The following is a 17569-nucleotide window of genomic DNA, read 5'->3' on the forward strand; positions in this document are numbered from 1 at the left end:
TGTGTGTGTGTGTGTGTGTGTGTTTAAAATTCTCTATAAATGGCCATGTTTTTCAATTGAGGCTTTAAGGTTAAAAAATATACTTTAAGAGAAAGAATTTAATATAAAGAATTGATACTTTGTCATATACGTTATAAATACCTTCATCTAATTTATCATTTTTTGGATTTTGTTACCTTTTGCCATACAGAACTTTTTAGATAGGCAAATTTGCCAGTCTTTTCCTTTACCAGCTTCTGGGTTACCTTGCTCCTAAATTTTCCTTATATACATACATGCCTATAATTTCTTTCATGTCTATTTTTAAAATTTAGATTTTTAATTCACTTAGTCTATCTCTCAGAGTACAGTATCTTTAAAACTTACATTGTCTCCTTTGGTCAGTTTCTCTTTCATTCGCTGGGCCCTTTTTTCAAACTCTGTTGTGACGCTATAGTTAACTGGTCCTTTGGCAGGCATTGGTCCAACAATGTCCTCATCTTCACTGCTATCTGTTTCCTTTTGAAATAAGACAGCACCTTTAAGCCAGGAACAGAGCTCCAGGTTACAGAAAATGATCCTAAATTACTTAAAATTTTGCCGAAACTGATTACCCAGAGACACTGAAACAAAAATGCAAACAACATATTGCTAACCATTGAACAATGAGGACTTTTTCCTCATCTTCCTAAAGTTCACAATACAGAGATGACAAATCCACTCAATGTGCATTGTCCCCGCCCTCCCCTGTTCATGGCAGACCTCATTATATGATTTCAGCTTTCTTCCTGATGGACATAGATGTGGCCTCACAATTCTTCTCAAAGTAATAGTCCAGGCAATTACTACTAGTTGGTCAGAGATGACACAAGTTGAAACCATTTTCGTTCCTGGTACAGAAAAAGCTCTTTGGAATAAGACAAAGTTCTTGGAAGCTGTATGAGCCTTTATGACTCAGCAAGGTGCACGGAAATAAATGCTATACAACAGCTCACAAATACTGGCCCCGAAGAGTTAACTTCGTTTCCAAAACACTCCCTTGATTCTAAACACGTAATAGTACTGTAATAAGTGAATTCAATTTACTCTCAATAAATCATCTGAATAAAGGGTTTGTCTATAAGACTCTGTGTTAAAATCTAGATACTCTAGGGCTTCAAGCAGTCCTTGGCCTCAAGAAAGAGGTAGGTTAAGATGAACAACAATAAGATATTTGTCCTCCAGCTCGGACGGGCAGCTTCTTGCTTGTATTTTTTAAAAATTATCAGGATCAAGTTCATTTGTGTTGTTTACATTTTCCCCACTAGCTACTCGGTGGTAACTTTGTATCTGTGGTTTCTTCTCTGCACCCTTAAAGCAATTGCTCTTGGTACAAACAATCAGATAATTACATATTATCTCTTGGCTTACTCTAAATATCTCTCACACACACACACACACACACACACACTTTCTCTAACTATGGACTTTGGTATACAATGCATCATTTGATCCTTATATAACACAATTGTGAAAAGACATTATTATTCCTGTTTTCTTTTCCAGGAAACCTAGGTTTGGAGAAGTCTATTTAGGAAGGTTAAACAACTTGTTCAAGGTTACAAAACTGGTATTTAAGATGAAAATATTCTAAGATAAAGGCCAGTGTATGTTTTCTACTTATACTAGAGACTCTCCTCTATTTTTTTTTTTAAATTTCAATTGTTAATGTTTAACCTTAAGTGTTTATAGTTCATCTCTATCAGGGTAGGCTCCTTGATGTCAAACATTATTATAAACATATTTATAGCCCTTACAAAATAATACTTGGTGACATAAAATGAGGAAATATAAAAGATACAATGAACTTTTACAACTATAAGAGGCATGACATTAAAATAGTATTAAAGTATGGGATAAGCGAATGTTATTTTTACTTCCATCTAACAAGAGATGATTTTATAAAGATAGAATTTGGCACATCTTGCATGTCTTGTTAGGATGATGCCTGGAATTTTTAGAAATAAAGATCACTTAGGGTGTTGGGAGTTATAAACTAAGGGAGCAAAATGAAAATCAGGCCCAACATACTAAACTGAAAAAGAGAAACTGGAATCATAATCCAAATCCAATCTAGATATCTAATCATTTTGGTATCCTGGTTGAGTTAAAATTAGATGAATTATTTTATCTAGAAATACGGTAGAAATCATATACCTTACTGGTTTATACTGTGGGCTGCAGTTAGAACTAGTTTCAAGGCCTCAATCTGCTATCATATTAGCATGTGACCTCAGGAGTGCTATTTAGCCTTTTTAGGCCTTGGTTTTTTGTCTTTTATTTATGTATCTTAAGATTTATTTATTTTAGAGAGAGAGAGAAACAGAGACAGTGGGGGAGTGGAGGGGAGAGCACAGGGAGAGAGAGAATCCTCAAGCAAACTCCCTGTTAAGCGTGGAGCCTGATGTGGGGCTCCATCCCAGGACCCTGGGATCATGGCTGAGCCAAAATCAAGAGCTGGCTGTTTGACTGAGCCACCCAGGCGTTCTGGCTTTTTGTCTTTTCAGATGGGGATTATAACAGCTCCAACCAGTAACTACTCTAAGAGAACCCTGTTTTTGTTCGTCCTCTTAGGGGCCATGCCTTTCTCAGGAACCTGGGAACTTCTCTAACTCCTAGGGGAAAATGTTGGTAATTATAAGTCAGTCAATTTGGTTGAATTCCTCTTGCCCAAATGACTGGCCAAGGCTTGGGCATGTGATCCAATTCTGGGCAAAGAAACCTGAGGACAGGTCTACAGGAAACCTGGAAAGGTGTTCCTTCCTCTACAAAAGGGGCACAGGGTAAGATCATTCCCTCCTCTGTCTGAACATTGGCATGTTCGTGGGAATCTTAGAACTTTGACAAGCTTCCTGGTATAATGAAGGGTCACCCTAAGAAGAATGAACATACTGTAGATGACAGAAAAGACGGGAAAAGTTGCAGTCCCGGATATCATTTAGGCTTCTCAATCAACCAACCTAGAATGACCCTAGTTGTATACCTTTTATTACATATGAAACACATTCTCCTTATTTTGGGAATATAGATAATAGATGGCCCAGGCAATTACATATACAGCCCATTTGCTAATGAAATAGGTTAGGACAAAGTTCCACGTTGAGTAGCATTTTCTGTTATTTGCAGCTAAAAGCTTTCTGGCTGACACTTCCTGACATTTCCCAGGATTGTTGTTTCGATTAAATTAAGTTTATGTGGTCTGGGAATATAATTAAGTCATGTAAATATATGTTTACGTTGTGCTATGCAGTGTCAGACTTATGGAAAGTGCTCAACGAATGCTAAATATTAGTACTATTACGTATGTCTTAATTTAGGGGTATATGTTGTGAATGAGAGAGACTAAGAGAAGCCCCTCTTTGAAAAAGTAAAATATGAAAACAAGAAGTGTTTTTTGAAAAAGGTTTCGTTAGAAGGAAATTATAAAGCAAGTAATTCAGAACCAAGAGTACAACCAAGTGCAACAGGTATGCGATGGTGTAAGCCCTGCCCTACCATTACCCCTCACCCTTTGCTAAGAGAAGTAGAAAATATAGAATAGATACCACCAGGGAATTATATAAACTATCAATCTGCTGTCTAGGTGAGTTAGGACAAAATTTCAAGCAAGAATAAAACTCAATTATGCTTAAACAAGTTTTCTGGAAAATGTAGTTCACAACTAACACTCATGTATCCTCACCCAAATCCATCAGCTGCTAACATTTTACCGTATTTATCTTTCTTTTCCCACTCCCTTGCCACTCTGTGTGAGGCAGACAGACAGACAGACATATTGGGAATCATCTGAAAGTAGGTTATGGAGAGCATGAAACTTCCTTCCCACATTCCAAGGGCTGCAAGTTACATTTCTCCAGGACTCTCTTTTTTGCAGAGTGGAACCTGGAGGCTGTGGGTTTTATCCAGAGACTTCAATTCCCTCTCCTCTGCCTGCACAGCTGAAGCTACAGCTCTGGTCCCCAAGCCCAACTCTAGGGCTTATGGCTGGCTTCCCTAAAACCACCCTGGTCCGCTGCTGTGTAAGCTTGTGTTTCCTGCTCTAGCTCTGAATTCTCTCAATGTCACTAGCAGCTGTAGACTTCCCTTTCTTTCTTTGGAGCTTAGCTGTGTATTAACTTTGTTGCTATTCCCCACTGCCTGGGCATTTCTTTGTGTTTGTGGCAGGGAGCTCCGAGCATGACCTGCCAGCTCAGTCTTCCATGTGCCTGGAGGTATTTCCTCTGGTAATGTATTCTCGTATTTAGCAACCTTGCTAGAAAGATTTCTTATAGTTACACTAAATTTTTCAAAGATACTCTCATGACATCAGTAGTGAAGATGGTAAGAATGATGACAATGATGAGAAATCTTGTAAATTGAAAACCTACTGTTCTGACTTAATCCTTGCAACAGCCCTCTGAGATAAGGAAAACAACCCGCACGATACTGACGTGAAACTAAGCTCCTCCAGGATTCCAAGCTCTGATGGCTCTTGCCTTCTCTCTTTCTCCCCCAACTGCAATGGACTTCTTAAACCCTAACTCTCTCTCTCCACACTCTTTTGCCTTCAAAGAAGATATCTGTATGTTCTGGAACAATCTTTCCTGCCCTCTTTGCTGAGATATCTCCAACTCATCAATCTTTAGACATTTTCTCAGAGACAAAGAACTTTTTCTCATTTCTTCAGATTAGTTTAGAGTCGTCTGTCATGGTTCCACTGTATTTCACTTTATCTTTTGAATCACTCATAATGTTAGATTTTTGTTTAGTGTCTGTATTCCCCACTACATTGCAGGTGTGATTAGCTGGGACTATGTCTAACTTATTCATTCATTCAACAAACCCTTCTGAATGTCCACTAGAGAGAAGACAAAAATCTCTGTCCTCAACAGACTCACATTCTAGTGGGCAGAGGTCATCAATAAATAAAAAGAAGCAGTAAAATAAATGGTGTCTGAGGCGGTGACAGATGCTCTGGAGAAAATTAAAGGAGGGAAGGAAAGAGGAGTTAGGGGAAGAGGAGTTAGCAATTTTGAATTAGGAGGTCAGAAATGACCTCATTAAGGTGACATTCCAGCCAAAAACTGTTGTTCTGGGAGGCAGGCCACATAGATATCTAGGGGAAGACCATTTTGGAGAGACTTACAGGTATCAACACTCTGGGGTAGGAGCCTCCCCAGCCTATGTGAGGAGGAACACCAAGGAGCACAGTGTGGTCAGATTAAAATAAGAGGGGAAATCAGGGAGCTAAAGGAGACCAGACTGTAGAGGGGGCCCCAGGCCTTGGCTCTTATGCAGAGACAGGAGGAGCAATCCGATGGTTTTGAGTGTGAGTGACACGATCTGACTTCATTTTATCTGGGCCACTCTAGCGGCTGTGTTGAGAAGAGGCAGCAGAAAAACCAGGGATAAAGTATCAAGACCAACAAAACAGGGGAAGTATGATGTTGACTTAGACCAGGGTGACTGCAGAAATGGTTGGATTGTGGATATCTTTTGAAGGCAGGACAATAGGATTTGTTGACAGACTCATTTCTGTGACTATGTGCTTGATACATTGTAGGTGCTCTATAAATATCTGTTGAAGGAATGAGTAAACAACTCTGAAGTTCATGGTCTTAACCACTGTATTTTATTTTCCTTAGTAACAACCTCAGTGTAACTGCTGAATTCTCAGTAGAGATGAATATACAGGAAGCTACTGGAGAATAATAGACCAAACAAGTGATCTAAAGTCTTAAGAACTGGGCTTAAGGGGCACCTGGCTGGTTCAGCTGGTAGAGTGACTCACTCCTGATTTCGGGCTTGTAGCTTCAAGCCTGAATTGAGTGTAGAGATTACTTTAAATTGTAGACAAAACAAAAGAAAACAAAAACTGGGTTTAAACTGTGGCTTTGATAAGTATAAACTGCAATATTGGGTAAATTACCTAATTTCTCTGTTTTTTAGCATCTGTAAGATGGCAGATCATATTTATTGCATATGGTCGCAGAGAAGATAAAAATAATACTCACCCATAGATGGGGAAAGAGCATTACAAGTTATAAAGTACTCTACAAATCTCAGCTATTGATAAGGACCAGGCCTCAAAACAAGAAAACATCTTTTATACTTGACTCTAAAATCATCTGACCAATCTTTTCATAACATCACTTAACTCCAGCTTTGTTATTTACCAGCACTATAGCTGTATACGTAAGAGCTGATTTCAAGGCAAAGATCATGGTCAACAAATTCCTCAGCTTCCTCTTTTTCAGGTCAAATCACAATGATTCCTTAAACTTTTCATTATGTTCTATTTTCTAGCACTTTAAAGCTTCCCTTCAAAGATGAGAAGCATGAATAAATAACATCCTTGTCATCATGTAACTGTCTTGTTATTTTTGTAACATCTCCGTTTTGGGACAAGCTTTGGATTTCATCTCTCTACTTTACAATCCTAGATTCAGGTGAACAGGGCTGCATATTCGTCACATTTGAGCCAAATGAATACAGTTATTACTTTGTAAAGTCTTGAGTTTGCTACATCTTATTCTTTAGCCAAAAATTTTCCAAACCTCAGAGTTGAAATATGATGATACTTGTTGTCCTGGATCATCTCTGCCTTTGTCACTTTTCTGAGTAGATTTAATAAAACCAGGTGGTAGTGCAGGACCTATTATAGGCCTGAAAAATAAAATGCACCTTTAGCATTCTCCCTGACTTTTAAAAAGCAGTTTTTAGAATAAAAGTTCACAAATAATAATAAAAAGCCAAATAATAACAAAATGTTGAAAACAAGAATTTTATTTAACATATTTTTATTTTATAACCTAGTATTTTTCCACTTAGCAGTATCTTTAAAAAAATCTAATTTTCTCCTTTTTACTTTCTATTTGTTAGCCAATGCTAAGATATTAAACCAGTAATTCCCAATCTTTGTGGCACTGGTGTATGCCCACTTCCTAAAAGAACTACGTTAAATAGAAATACCAATTTTTAAAAAGTCCTTATTAAGAATTAAAGCCTGTGAAGATCTTTTTCTATTTTGTGCTTTGGCTTTCATTTTTGATTGTCATTGTCCGCCGACACATTCTTCAGGGGCAATCTAATTATAGTCAGAACTCCTTAAGTAGAAATTGAGTTCTAAGAATGTAAACAGCACACGCATACAACAGAAGTTGGCAATTAATGGTTATGTGTGCCAGGGTAGTATAAAAATCTGAACACTGTCCTCACCAATGATCCAGCAATAACGTGGAGCTCTACAAGAATGAACATAAGTCTACAAGAATGAAAGTCAGTCTGCAAGAATGAACGTTAAGTCTACAAGAATGAACGTAAGTCTACAAAAATGAACATAAGTCTACAATAATGAACGTTAAGTCTACAAGAATGAATGTAAGTCACGTGAGACCTCCAGACAAGGGAAAAGGTGCTGTGCTAACCACATGTCAACCAGAACACCTTTCTGCTTCCGTCAAACAACCCTGGTTGGTGTAAGTCACTCCATTTTCTAGGTTAGCAAAATCATGCCCAAGGACATCACAAATAAGTAAGTGGCGGAACTAGAGTTTAAACCATGGTCTCCTTGATGCCAAAGTTCATTTTCTTTCAAGCTGCCCCACTGCCACATTTCTGAGGGAACTCACATCATTCCAAATGAGAGAAGTGCCTAAAATCTGGGTCTTAAACAAGAGAAAGCCTTACATCAGGGAAAAAAATAACAGACAAGATATTTTCTCCTCTCTTTCATGCTTTTCAGTTTCTTCATCCTTTCTTTCATACCAATATTCTTCCCAGAGATGTCATTGTGCCAGGATTACCAACCAACACAGCACTGAAGTCTTAAGCTGAATTTTCCAGGTTGTACTGTGTTCAACTAGAGCCTCACAGGCAAGCTTCTTGGCAGAGGAAAAACGCTACCGGGAGCAGATCTGGATTCTGATCTTGGCCATTTAATAGCCAAAATACACCTCTCAAGAAAGAAATTGCTATACACCTAAAAAAGTGTTTTCTTGAAAGGAATGTTGTGCTCCAGTGGTCAGCAAATTTTCTGTAAAAGGCCAGAGAGGACATTTTAAGCTTTGAGGCCATCTATGGGACTTGTAGGCATGATTGTTTTTTCAGTGACCCTTTAAAGATTATTCCTGACTTGGGGGCCATACAAAATCAGTGGAGAGTTTATCCCTGTTAATTCTAAAAAGACCAAAGTAATATGAAAATTAGAGCTGACGAATGTGATTACAAAGTTTGAAAGTAAAATGTACAATAGCCCTTTCTATTTGCTCTTGTGTATGAGTAATAACGCTCTGAAGTATAAACAATTTGGTGTACAATTTCATATTCATATACAATTCATAAATTGTATAATTTAAAAATTATACAATTCCAAGAAGAAGATAGGAATCAATACTTACTATCTACTCACTTGGGGCCAGGCATCACGTAAGAGACATACACACATGTGTATATGTATGTAAATATGAAATCTCAATCATCGCAACAATTTTGAAAGGTACTTGTTGTTATCCTATTTATCAGATGGCAAATTTGAGGTACAGAAAAGTCAGTCAAACTATTTAACGTGGCATACAGGAATTGTTTCTTCTATCACCAAAAAACTGAAAAAGCATCTGATATTAAAAGTCAAATACCAGGATTCCAGCCCCAGGCCAGACAGGACACTCACTATGTGTGCAACCTTAGCTATTTAAAAAAGGGGGGAAGAAGGATAATGTTCCAATCAGTCTACTATAAAACATTCTTGTGAGCATCACCTAAGAGATGCAAAGTTTTTTTTTTATAAACCACAAAATTTTTATACAGAATGAAATGATCATTTTTGTTATAGGAGACAATTACTTTTCCCTATGCATTTCAAATGTTACCTAAGTCTGTAAGTTAAACAACAATTTTGGACAACTCTTTAGTGAATTAACAAACACCAACTGAAATATTCAGAAAAGACAGGCTTGAACTATCACACATTATCACCTTGGAGGAGAATCATCCTGCTTTTTAAATCCAGGAGGAAGAGCTGGTCCAAAAAACCCTTCATCATCATCGTCGTCGTCATCTTGATTTCTCCTCTGTTTTCTAAAAATACAGTAGTGCAACTTTATGCAAATTTTTTTCACAGAGAAGTTTTGAGTTTTAAAGGAAGCATTAACTCCCAACTAGTTGTATGAATGCTGACAATAAATACTAACAATAAATTAATCTCGTGCAATAACAGCAAATGGATACCACAGTAGATCTTATACTAACCTTTTCTTGGAATTTATTTTTGGTCTAGAATAGAGATTGGTTAATTCTCTCTGGTGGGAATACTTTATCAGTTTTCTATATTTTCTACAGTGTTAATTAAAGATTCCACTCGCTGAGGTTTACATGCTGAAAATTTTGGAGCAAAAAGTTCATGATTCTCCATTTTAATCTCATTCAGGAAGGGTTTTAACTTGTTATTTCTGTCCGTAATCTTTAAAATGCATAAATAAAACCTTGCAATCCAATACTAAACAAAGATTCCACTTCTTATTTACATGGATCTATGGTAAGTAAGATTGTTAGAGGGAAGTCATTCATTTACTTAAGCAAAAATCATCCACTGCAGAAAAAATTTTTAAAAGAAATGCTATTGCTTATTTAGAGTATTTAGTCACTGCAGCAATACTTTCAGGAAAAATCCTTTCTATAAGAATTTAATCAAAATCCTAGGTATCTCCACAGCTATCTGCTACGAGAATAAATTTCTTTCTCCACAGCATAGTTCAGGAGGCAATGCTGTGTGAAAGGATTTCTTCTTCTGCTGTAAAAATACAGATATGTTGTTCTCTGACTAGCTATCTGTTCCAGCCAGTGTATGCTAGATTTGAAGCTTGGTTTATCATTTAATTTAAGTGACCGACCTTGCCACTGGACCACTGTCATCATCTTCAGATTCTTGATTTTCTTCATACAACGAACTACTGTCTTCATCACTGTCTGAGGACTCCGAGCTACTGCTTTTATAATTAGGGGGCAGAGCTGGTCCTGCAACTGAAGAAAATTTCTTGTGTAAGTCCTAACTAGCCACAACTGTTTCAATGAACCCCCTAGCTGACATCTTATATCTTCTCTTCTGAAATTCACAGCACTTGTGGGCTATTACTTATTACAAACTTTAATCTCATTTGGCCCTGTTTTGTGTGTGGTGGTTTTGTCTTTCCAACTATAGAAAGGCAGCAATCGTGGTTTACGTAGTATGAGATTCACAAAAAAATTAATACCCAAACTTGTAACTGTAACAATGGCATATAACTTCCCTGACATCTTAGAATTTTTGCATTGGTTCCAATTTTGGTTGGTGCAACTGCTAAGATAGTTTCACGAGTTTCTGCTCCTACAGACAGCATTTCATAGGCAATATTTACGTCATGGTGCTAACCAAGCAACAAATTTGCCATTCCATACTCTAATACATCAATAATCAAAACTATCCATTCTGGTTTCGAATTAAGAACCACCACTTTAAAAAGTATCTTTACTGGCATCATCATACTTCTCAGTTTTGTTTTTTTTTTAAGATTTTGTTTATTTATTTGAGAGAGAGAGATAGAGAGCACAAGCAGGGGCATAGGGAGAGGGAGAAGGAGAAGCAGACTCCCCTGCTGAATATAGAGCACAACTCGAGGCTTGATCCTAGAACCCCGGGATCATGACCTGAGCTGAAGGCAGACGCCCAACTGACTGAGCCACCCAGGCACCCCTGTTTCCTTTTTGAGATGATTTTTCAAGCTGAAACAAAAATTAGTGTCACTTTAAGCTTTACTGCTTACTAGTAAAGACACAGAGAATGAGGCTACACCAGGATGTCGATGATGGGGATGGGGGTTGAGGATCTTCTGGACCCACTTATCACAATGACTTGCTCTCACTCTACAACTTAGCAAAATTACAAATTACTGTATAATGCCATTGCATGATGTCATGTCATACCTGTCTACATTGAACCTGAGCAGTGATGCTAAAACTCTGCTGCCATAGTTCCCAAACCTGGATGCTTATCACAACTGCCAAAAAATCATACACACACACACACACACACACACACACACATATATAGATGTGTGTGTGTGTGTATATGTATATATATATAAAATATCTATCTATCTACATATATATATTTATGCATGCATGCCCCAAGCCAGAATATCTTTTAAAAAAGATTCCTGGGCCCTTTCCACAGAGATTCTGATTCAGCTGGTCTGGAGTAGGGCCTGAAAATATGATTTTCCAAAGAACTTTCCTGGCATGCTATTCATTCAATATTAATAATAGCAAAAACTTGAAAATAATAAATAAAAGAGAAAAAATATGTCTTGAGTTCTGATATGCTATGCACTTCTTAAAAAAGTAATCTCTACACCCACAACCCTAGGATCAAGAGTCATATGCTTCACTGATTGAGCCAGCCAGGAGCCCCTTCTATGCCCTATTTTCAGAAATTCACATGCAATGGGCACTTGGGTGGCTCAGTCGGTTAAGTGTCTGATTCTTGATCTTGGCTCAGGTCTTGATGTCATGGTCGTGAGTTAGAGTCCTGCATTGGGCTCCATGCTGGGCGTGGAGCCTACTTAAAAAAAAAAAAAGATTCACATGCATTACCGTTAACTTATTTAATTCTAATAACAACCCTATTAGGAAGTATTAATATTTCTTTCAGATAAGGAAACTGAGGCAGAAAGCAACTTGCCCAACTTTACACAGTTAAGTACAGGAGTTGGGATATGGACCTAGGAGCCTGATTTCAGAACCTATACCCTTAATCACTATACTAGGCAACATTCAACGAAGAGTCAACATCCATCCATCCAACAAATACTTACTAAATAAATACTCCTACAAAAACAATATAAAAAGGAGACAAATAAAAAGAGTGACTGTAAATATGTGGGAAAGGAATTTTAAAGACAGAGGTCAGGGAAGGCCTCTCAGAGAAAACATCTGAATGGAAACTTAAATGATGAGATGACAATGGCCACCCAACCATCTGAGGAAAGAACATTCTAGACAGAGAAATAGCGACTGCAAAAATCCCATCATGGAAATAAGCTTGATATGCTTAAAGAACAAGCCAAGTCAGCAAAATGACAAGATGAGGCTGGGATAAAGGGGCCAGACTGTATGCTCTGGAGTCAGACTCTTCAGCTTTGCATTCCAGCTTAGCTGCTAACTAGCTATGTGATTTGGATGTTATTTATGCATTAAAGATTTATTTATTTACTTGAGAGAGAGAGAGCATGTGCAAGTGGGGGGAGGGGAGAGGGAGAATCTCAGGCAGACAGTCCCTGCCCCACATTGAGTGGCAGTCCAGCGCGGGGCTTGATCTTACCACCCTGAGATCAGGACCTGAGCTGAAACCAAGAGCTGGTCACTCAGCCCGCTGGGGCCACTGGGGTGCCCCTGGATGTTATTTAACCAACCTGTGTTATACTCTTGATCTGTAAAATGAGGTTAATAATATTCCCAATCTCACAAGGCTATTGTGAAGATTACGTCAATTAACATAGGCAAAGCATCTTACATAGTAGCTGGCATCCACTAAGCACTCAATAGATACTAATATGAGATGTGGTAAGGAATTTGGGTTTTAATGATAGGCAGTCACTGAGAGGTTTTAAGTGTGGAGAGACATAATCTGAATTACATTTTTTTTTTAATACCTGTTTGCTTATGGACAATAGACTGGGGGGTTGGGAGTAAGGGAGATGAGTTAGAAAGCTGGCAAGAAATAATTTGATTTGCAACATAATTTGAAGGAAGGGCAAAGAGGACTTGCTAATGGTTTAGATGGGAGAAGTGAGCCCCCCCTCCCCCAAAAAAAGGCTTGAGGCCTTTTGGCTGGAACTGCCATCTTCCAGCAATTCGCCAAAATGACCAACACAAAGGGAAAGAGGAGAGGTACCCATTATATGGTCTCTAGGCCTTTTGGAAAACATGGAGTTGTTCCTTTGGCCACATACATGCGAATCTACAAGAAAGGTGATATTGTGGACATCAAGGGATGGGCACTGTTCAAAAGGGAATGCCCCACAAATGTTACCATGGTAAAACAGAAGAGTCTACAATGTTACTCAGCATGCTGTTGGCATTGTTGTAAACAAACAAGTTAAGGGAAAGATTCCTGCCAAGAGAATTAATGTACGCATTGAGCATATTAAACATTCAAAGAGCCAAGATAGCTTCCTGAAGCGTGTGAAGGAAAATGATCAGAAAAAGAAGGAAGCCAAAGAGAAAGGTACTTGGGTACAAATGAAGCGTCAGCCTGCTCCGCCCAGAGAAGCACACTTTGGAAGAACCAATGGAAACGAGCCCGAACTGCTGGAACCCATTCCCTATGAATTCATGGCATGACAAATGTAAAGAAAATAAAAGACCTCAAGACTGTGGGGAAAAAAAAAAAAAAGGACTTGAGGTTGAGTCTTAGGTTTCTGGCCTGAGTGGCCAGATGGTAATGCTATTCGCTAATATGGGGAAGACTAAGAGGAAGGCAAGTTTGGGGGAAGTGTCAAGAATTTATTTTCCACATCTTTTTTTTAAAAGCTTTTTAAAAGAAGTTTATTTATTTAAGTAATCCCTATACTCAACAGGGGATTTGAACTCATGACCCTGAGATCAAGATTCACTAGCTCTTCTGACTTAGCCAGCTAGGTGCCCCCAAGAGTTTGCTTTTCACATTTTAAGTTTAACATGACCACTAAACATGTTAGTGTCACTACCAGTGGTATCTGGGTTTACTGGTATTAAGCTGAGGGAAAAAGGGCCAGTTTTGGAACATTTGGTCTATTTCTGAACATTTTTTTCCTATCCCCTCTTCATGTATTTCTGGAATTGTAATGCCACCAACCTTGGCTTTCTTTTTCAATATTGCTTTGGCTATTCGAGGTCTTTTCTGGTTCCATATAAATTTTAGAATTATTTGTTCCATTTCTTTGAAAAAAATGGATGGTACTTTGATAGGAATTGCATTAAATGTGTAGATTGCTTTAGGTAGCATAGACATTTTCACAATATTTATTCTTCCAATCCAGGAACATGGAACATTTTTCCATTTCTTTGTGTCTTCCTCAATTTCTTTCATGAGTACTTTATAGTTTTCTGTGTATAGATTCTTAATCTCTTTGGTTAGATTTATTCCTAGGTATCTTATAGTTTTGGGTGCAATTGTAAATGGGATGGACTCCTTAATTTCTCTTTCTTCTGTCTTGTTGGTGTAGAGAAATGCAACTGATTTCTGGGCATTGATTTTATATCCTGACACTTTACTGAATTCCTGTACAAGTTCTAGCAGTTTTGGAGTGGAGTCTTTTGGGTTTTCCACATATAGTATCATATCATCTGCGAAGAGTGATAGTTTGACTTCTTCTTTGCCGATTTGGATGCCTTTAATTTCCTTTTGTTGTCTGATTGCTGAAGCTAGGACTTCTAGTACTATGTTGAATAGCAGTGGTGATAACGGACATCCCTGCCGTGTTCCTGACCTTAGCGGAAAAGCTTTCAGTTTTTCTCCATTGAGAATGATATTTGCGGTGGGTTTTTCATAGATGGCTTTGATAATATTGAGGTATGTGCCCTCTATCCCTACACTTTGAAGAGTTTTGATCAGGAAGGGATGCTGTACTTTGTCAAATGCTTTTTCAGCATCTATGGAGAGTATCATATGGTTCTTGTTCTTTCTTTTATTAATGTGTTGTATCACATTGATTGATTTGCGGATGTTGAACCAACCTTGCAGCCCTGGAATAAATCCCACTTGGTCGTGGTGAATAATCCTTTTAATGTACTGTTGAATCCTATTGGCTAGTATTTTGGTGAGAATTTTTGCATCTGTGTTCATCAAGGATATTGGTCTGTAGTTCTCTTTTTTGATGGGATCCTTGTCTGGTTTTGGGATCAAGGTGATGCTGGCCTCATAAAATGAGTTTGGAAGTTTTCCTTCCATTTCTATTTTTTGGAACAGTTTCAGGAGAATAGGAATTAGTTCTTCTTTAAATGTTTGGTAGAATTCCCCCGGGAAGCCGTCTGGCCCTGGGCTTTTGTTTGTTTGGAGATTTTTGATGACTGTTTCAATCTCCTTACTGGTTATGGGTCTGTTCAGGCTTTCTATTTCTTCCTGGTTCAGTTGTGGTAGTTTATATGTCTCTAGGAATGCATCCATTTCTTCCAGATTGTCAAATTTGTTGGCGTAGAGTTGCTCATAGTATGTTCTTATAATTGTCTGTATTTCTTTGGTGTTCGTTGTGATCTCTCCTCTTTCATTCATGATTTTATTTATTTGGGTCCTTTCTCTTTTCTTTTTGATAAGTCTGGCCAGGGGTTTATCGATCTTATTAATTCTTTCAAAGAACCAGCTCCTAGTTTCATTGATTTGTTCTATTGTTTTTTTGGTTTCTATTTCATTGATTTCTGCTCTGATCTTTATGATTTCTCTTCTCCTGCTGGGTTTAGGGTTTCTTTCTTGTTCTTTCTCCAGCTCCTTTAGGTGTAGGGTTAGGTTGTGTACCTGAGACCTTTCTTGTTTCTTGAGAAAGGCTTGTACCGCTATATATTTTCCTCTCAGGACTGCCTTTGTTGTGTCCCACAGATTTTGAACCGTTGTGTTTTCATTATCATTTGTTTCCATGAATTTTTTCAACTCTTCTTTAATTTCCTGGTTGACCCATTCATTCTTTAGAAGGATGCTGTTTAGTCTCCATGTATTTGGGTTCTTTCCAAATTTCCTCTTGTGATTGAGTTCTAGCTTCAGAGCATTGTGGTCTGAAAATATGCAGGGAATGATTCCAATCTTTTGATAACGGTTGAGACCTGATTTAGGACCAAGAATGTGATCTATTCTGGAGAATGTTCCATGTGCACTAGAGAAGAATGTGTATTCTGTTGCTTTGGGATGAAATGTTCTGAATATATCTGTGATGTCCATCTGGTCCAGTGTGTCATTTAAGGCCTTGATTTCCTTGTTGATCTTTTGCTTGGATGATCTGTCCATTTCAGTGAGGGGAGTGTTAAAGTCCCCTACGATTATTGTATTATTGTCGATGTGTTTCTTTGATTTTGTTATTAATTGGTTTATATAGTTGGCTGCTCCCATGTTAGGGGCATAGATATTTAAAATTGTTAGATCTTCTTGTTGGACAGTTCCTTTGAGTATGATATAGTGTCCTTCCTCATCTCTTATTATAGTCTTTGGCTTAAAATCTAATTGATCTGATATAAGGATTGCCACTCCTGCTTTCTTCTGATGTCCATTAGCATGGTAAATTCTTTTCCACCCCCTCACTTTAAATCTGGAGGTGTCTTCAGGTTTAAGATGAGTTTCTTGTAGGCAACATATAGATGGGTTTTGTTTTTTTATCCATTCTGATACCCTGTGTCTTTTGATTGGGGCATTTAGCCCATTAACATTCAGGGTAAGTATTGAGAGATATGAATTTAGTGCCATTGTATTGCCTGTAAGGTGACTGTTATTGTATATTGTCTCTGTTTCTTTCTGATCTACTACTTTTAGGGTCTCTCTTTGCTTAGAGGACCCCTTTCAATATTTCCTGTAGAGCTGGTTTGGTGTTTGCAAATTCTTTCAGTTTTTGTTTGTCCTGGAAGCTTTTAATCTCTCCTTCTATTTTCAATGATAGCCTAGCTGGATATAGTATTCTTGGCTGCATGTTTTTCTCGTTTAGTACTCTGAATATATCATGCCAGCTCTTTCTGGCCTGCCAGGTCTCTGTGGATAAGTCTGCTGCCAATCTAATATTTTTACCATTGTATGTTACAGACTTCTTTTCCCGGGCTGCTTTCAGGATCTTCTCTTTGTCACTAAGACTTGTAAATTTTACTATTAGGTGACGGGGTGTGGACCTATTCTTATTGATTTTGAGGGGGGTTCTCTGAACCTCCTGGATTTTGATGCTTGTTCCCTTTGCCATATTGGGGAAATTCTCTCCAATAATTCTCTCCAATATACCTTCTGCTCCCCTCTCTGTTTCCTCTTCTTCTGGAATCCCAATTATTCGAATGTTGTTTCGTCTTATGGTGTCACTTATCTCTCGAATTCTCCCCTCATGGTCCAGTAGCTGTTTGTCCCTCTTTTGCTCAGCTTCTTTATTCTCTGTCATTTGGTCTTCTATATCACTAATTCTTTCTTCTGCCTCATTTATCCTAGCAGTGAGAGCCTCCATTTTTTATTGCACCTCATTAATAGCTTTTTTGATTTCAACTTGGTTAGATTTTAGTTCTTTTATTTCTCCAGAAAGGGCTTTTATCTCTCCGGAGAGGGTTTCTCTAATATTTTCCATGCCTTTTTCGAGCCCGGCTAGAACCTTGAGAATCGTCATTCTGAACTCTAGATCTGACATATTACCAACGTCTGTATTGATTAGGTCCCTAGCCTTTGGTACTGCCTCTTGTTCTTTTTTTTGTGGTGAATTTTTCCGCCTTGTCATTTTGTCCAGATAAGAGTAGATGAAGGAGCAAGTGAAATACTAAAAGGGTGGCAACAACCCCAGGAAAATATGCTTTAGCCAAATCAGAAGAGATCCCAAATCATGAGGGGGGA

General features: G+C 38.1%; 1 protein-coding gene and 1 pseudogene across 2 annotated transcripts in view; one reads left to right on the forward strand and one right to left on the reverse strand.

Annotated features, from left to right (window-relative positions):
* The window catches only part of LOC111147018 (GPALPP motifs containing 1), a 41213-nt gene that overhangs the window by 13793 nt on the left and 9851 nt on the right, over positions 1–17569 (reverse strand). The window contains exons 2-5 of one of the 2 annotated variants that reach the window (XM_022502864.1): positions 9888–10017; positions 8974–9075; positions 6555–6663; positions 367–498 (exon numbers count right to left, since the gene is read on the reverse strand). In XM_022502864.1, coding sequence (XP_022358572.1) covers positions 367–498; positions 6555–6663; positions 8974–9075; positions 9888–10017 — 473 coding nt within the window. The remainder of the gene's footprint in view (positions 1–366; positions 499–6554; positions 6664–8973; positions 9076–9887; positions 10018–17569) is intronic. The other variant, XM_022502865.1, reaches the window with a different exon arrangement.
* LOC111147019 lies at positions 12891–13374 on the forward strand (annotated as a pseudogene).

Source organism: Enhydra lutris, unplaced genomic scaffold (genome assembly GCF_002288905.1).
Source record: "Enhydra lutris kenyoni isolate GAN:26980312 unplaced genomic scaffold, ASM228890v2 scaffoldscaffold15, whole genome shotgun sequence".
Classification (NCBI taxonomy): Eukaryota; Metazoa; Chordata; class Mammalia; order Carnivora; family Mustelidae; genus Enhydra; species Enhydra lutris.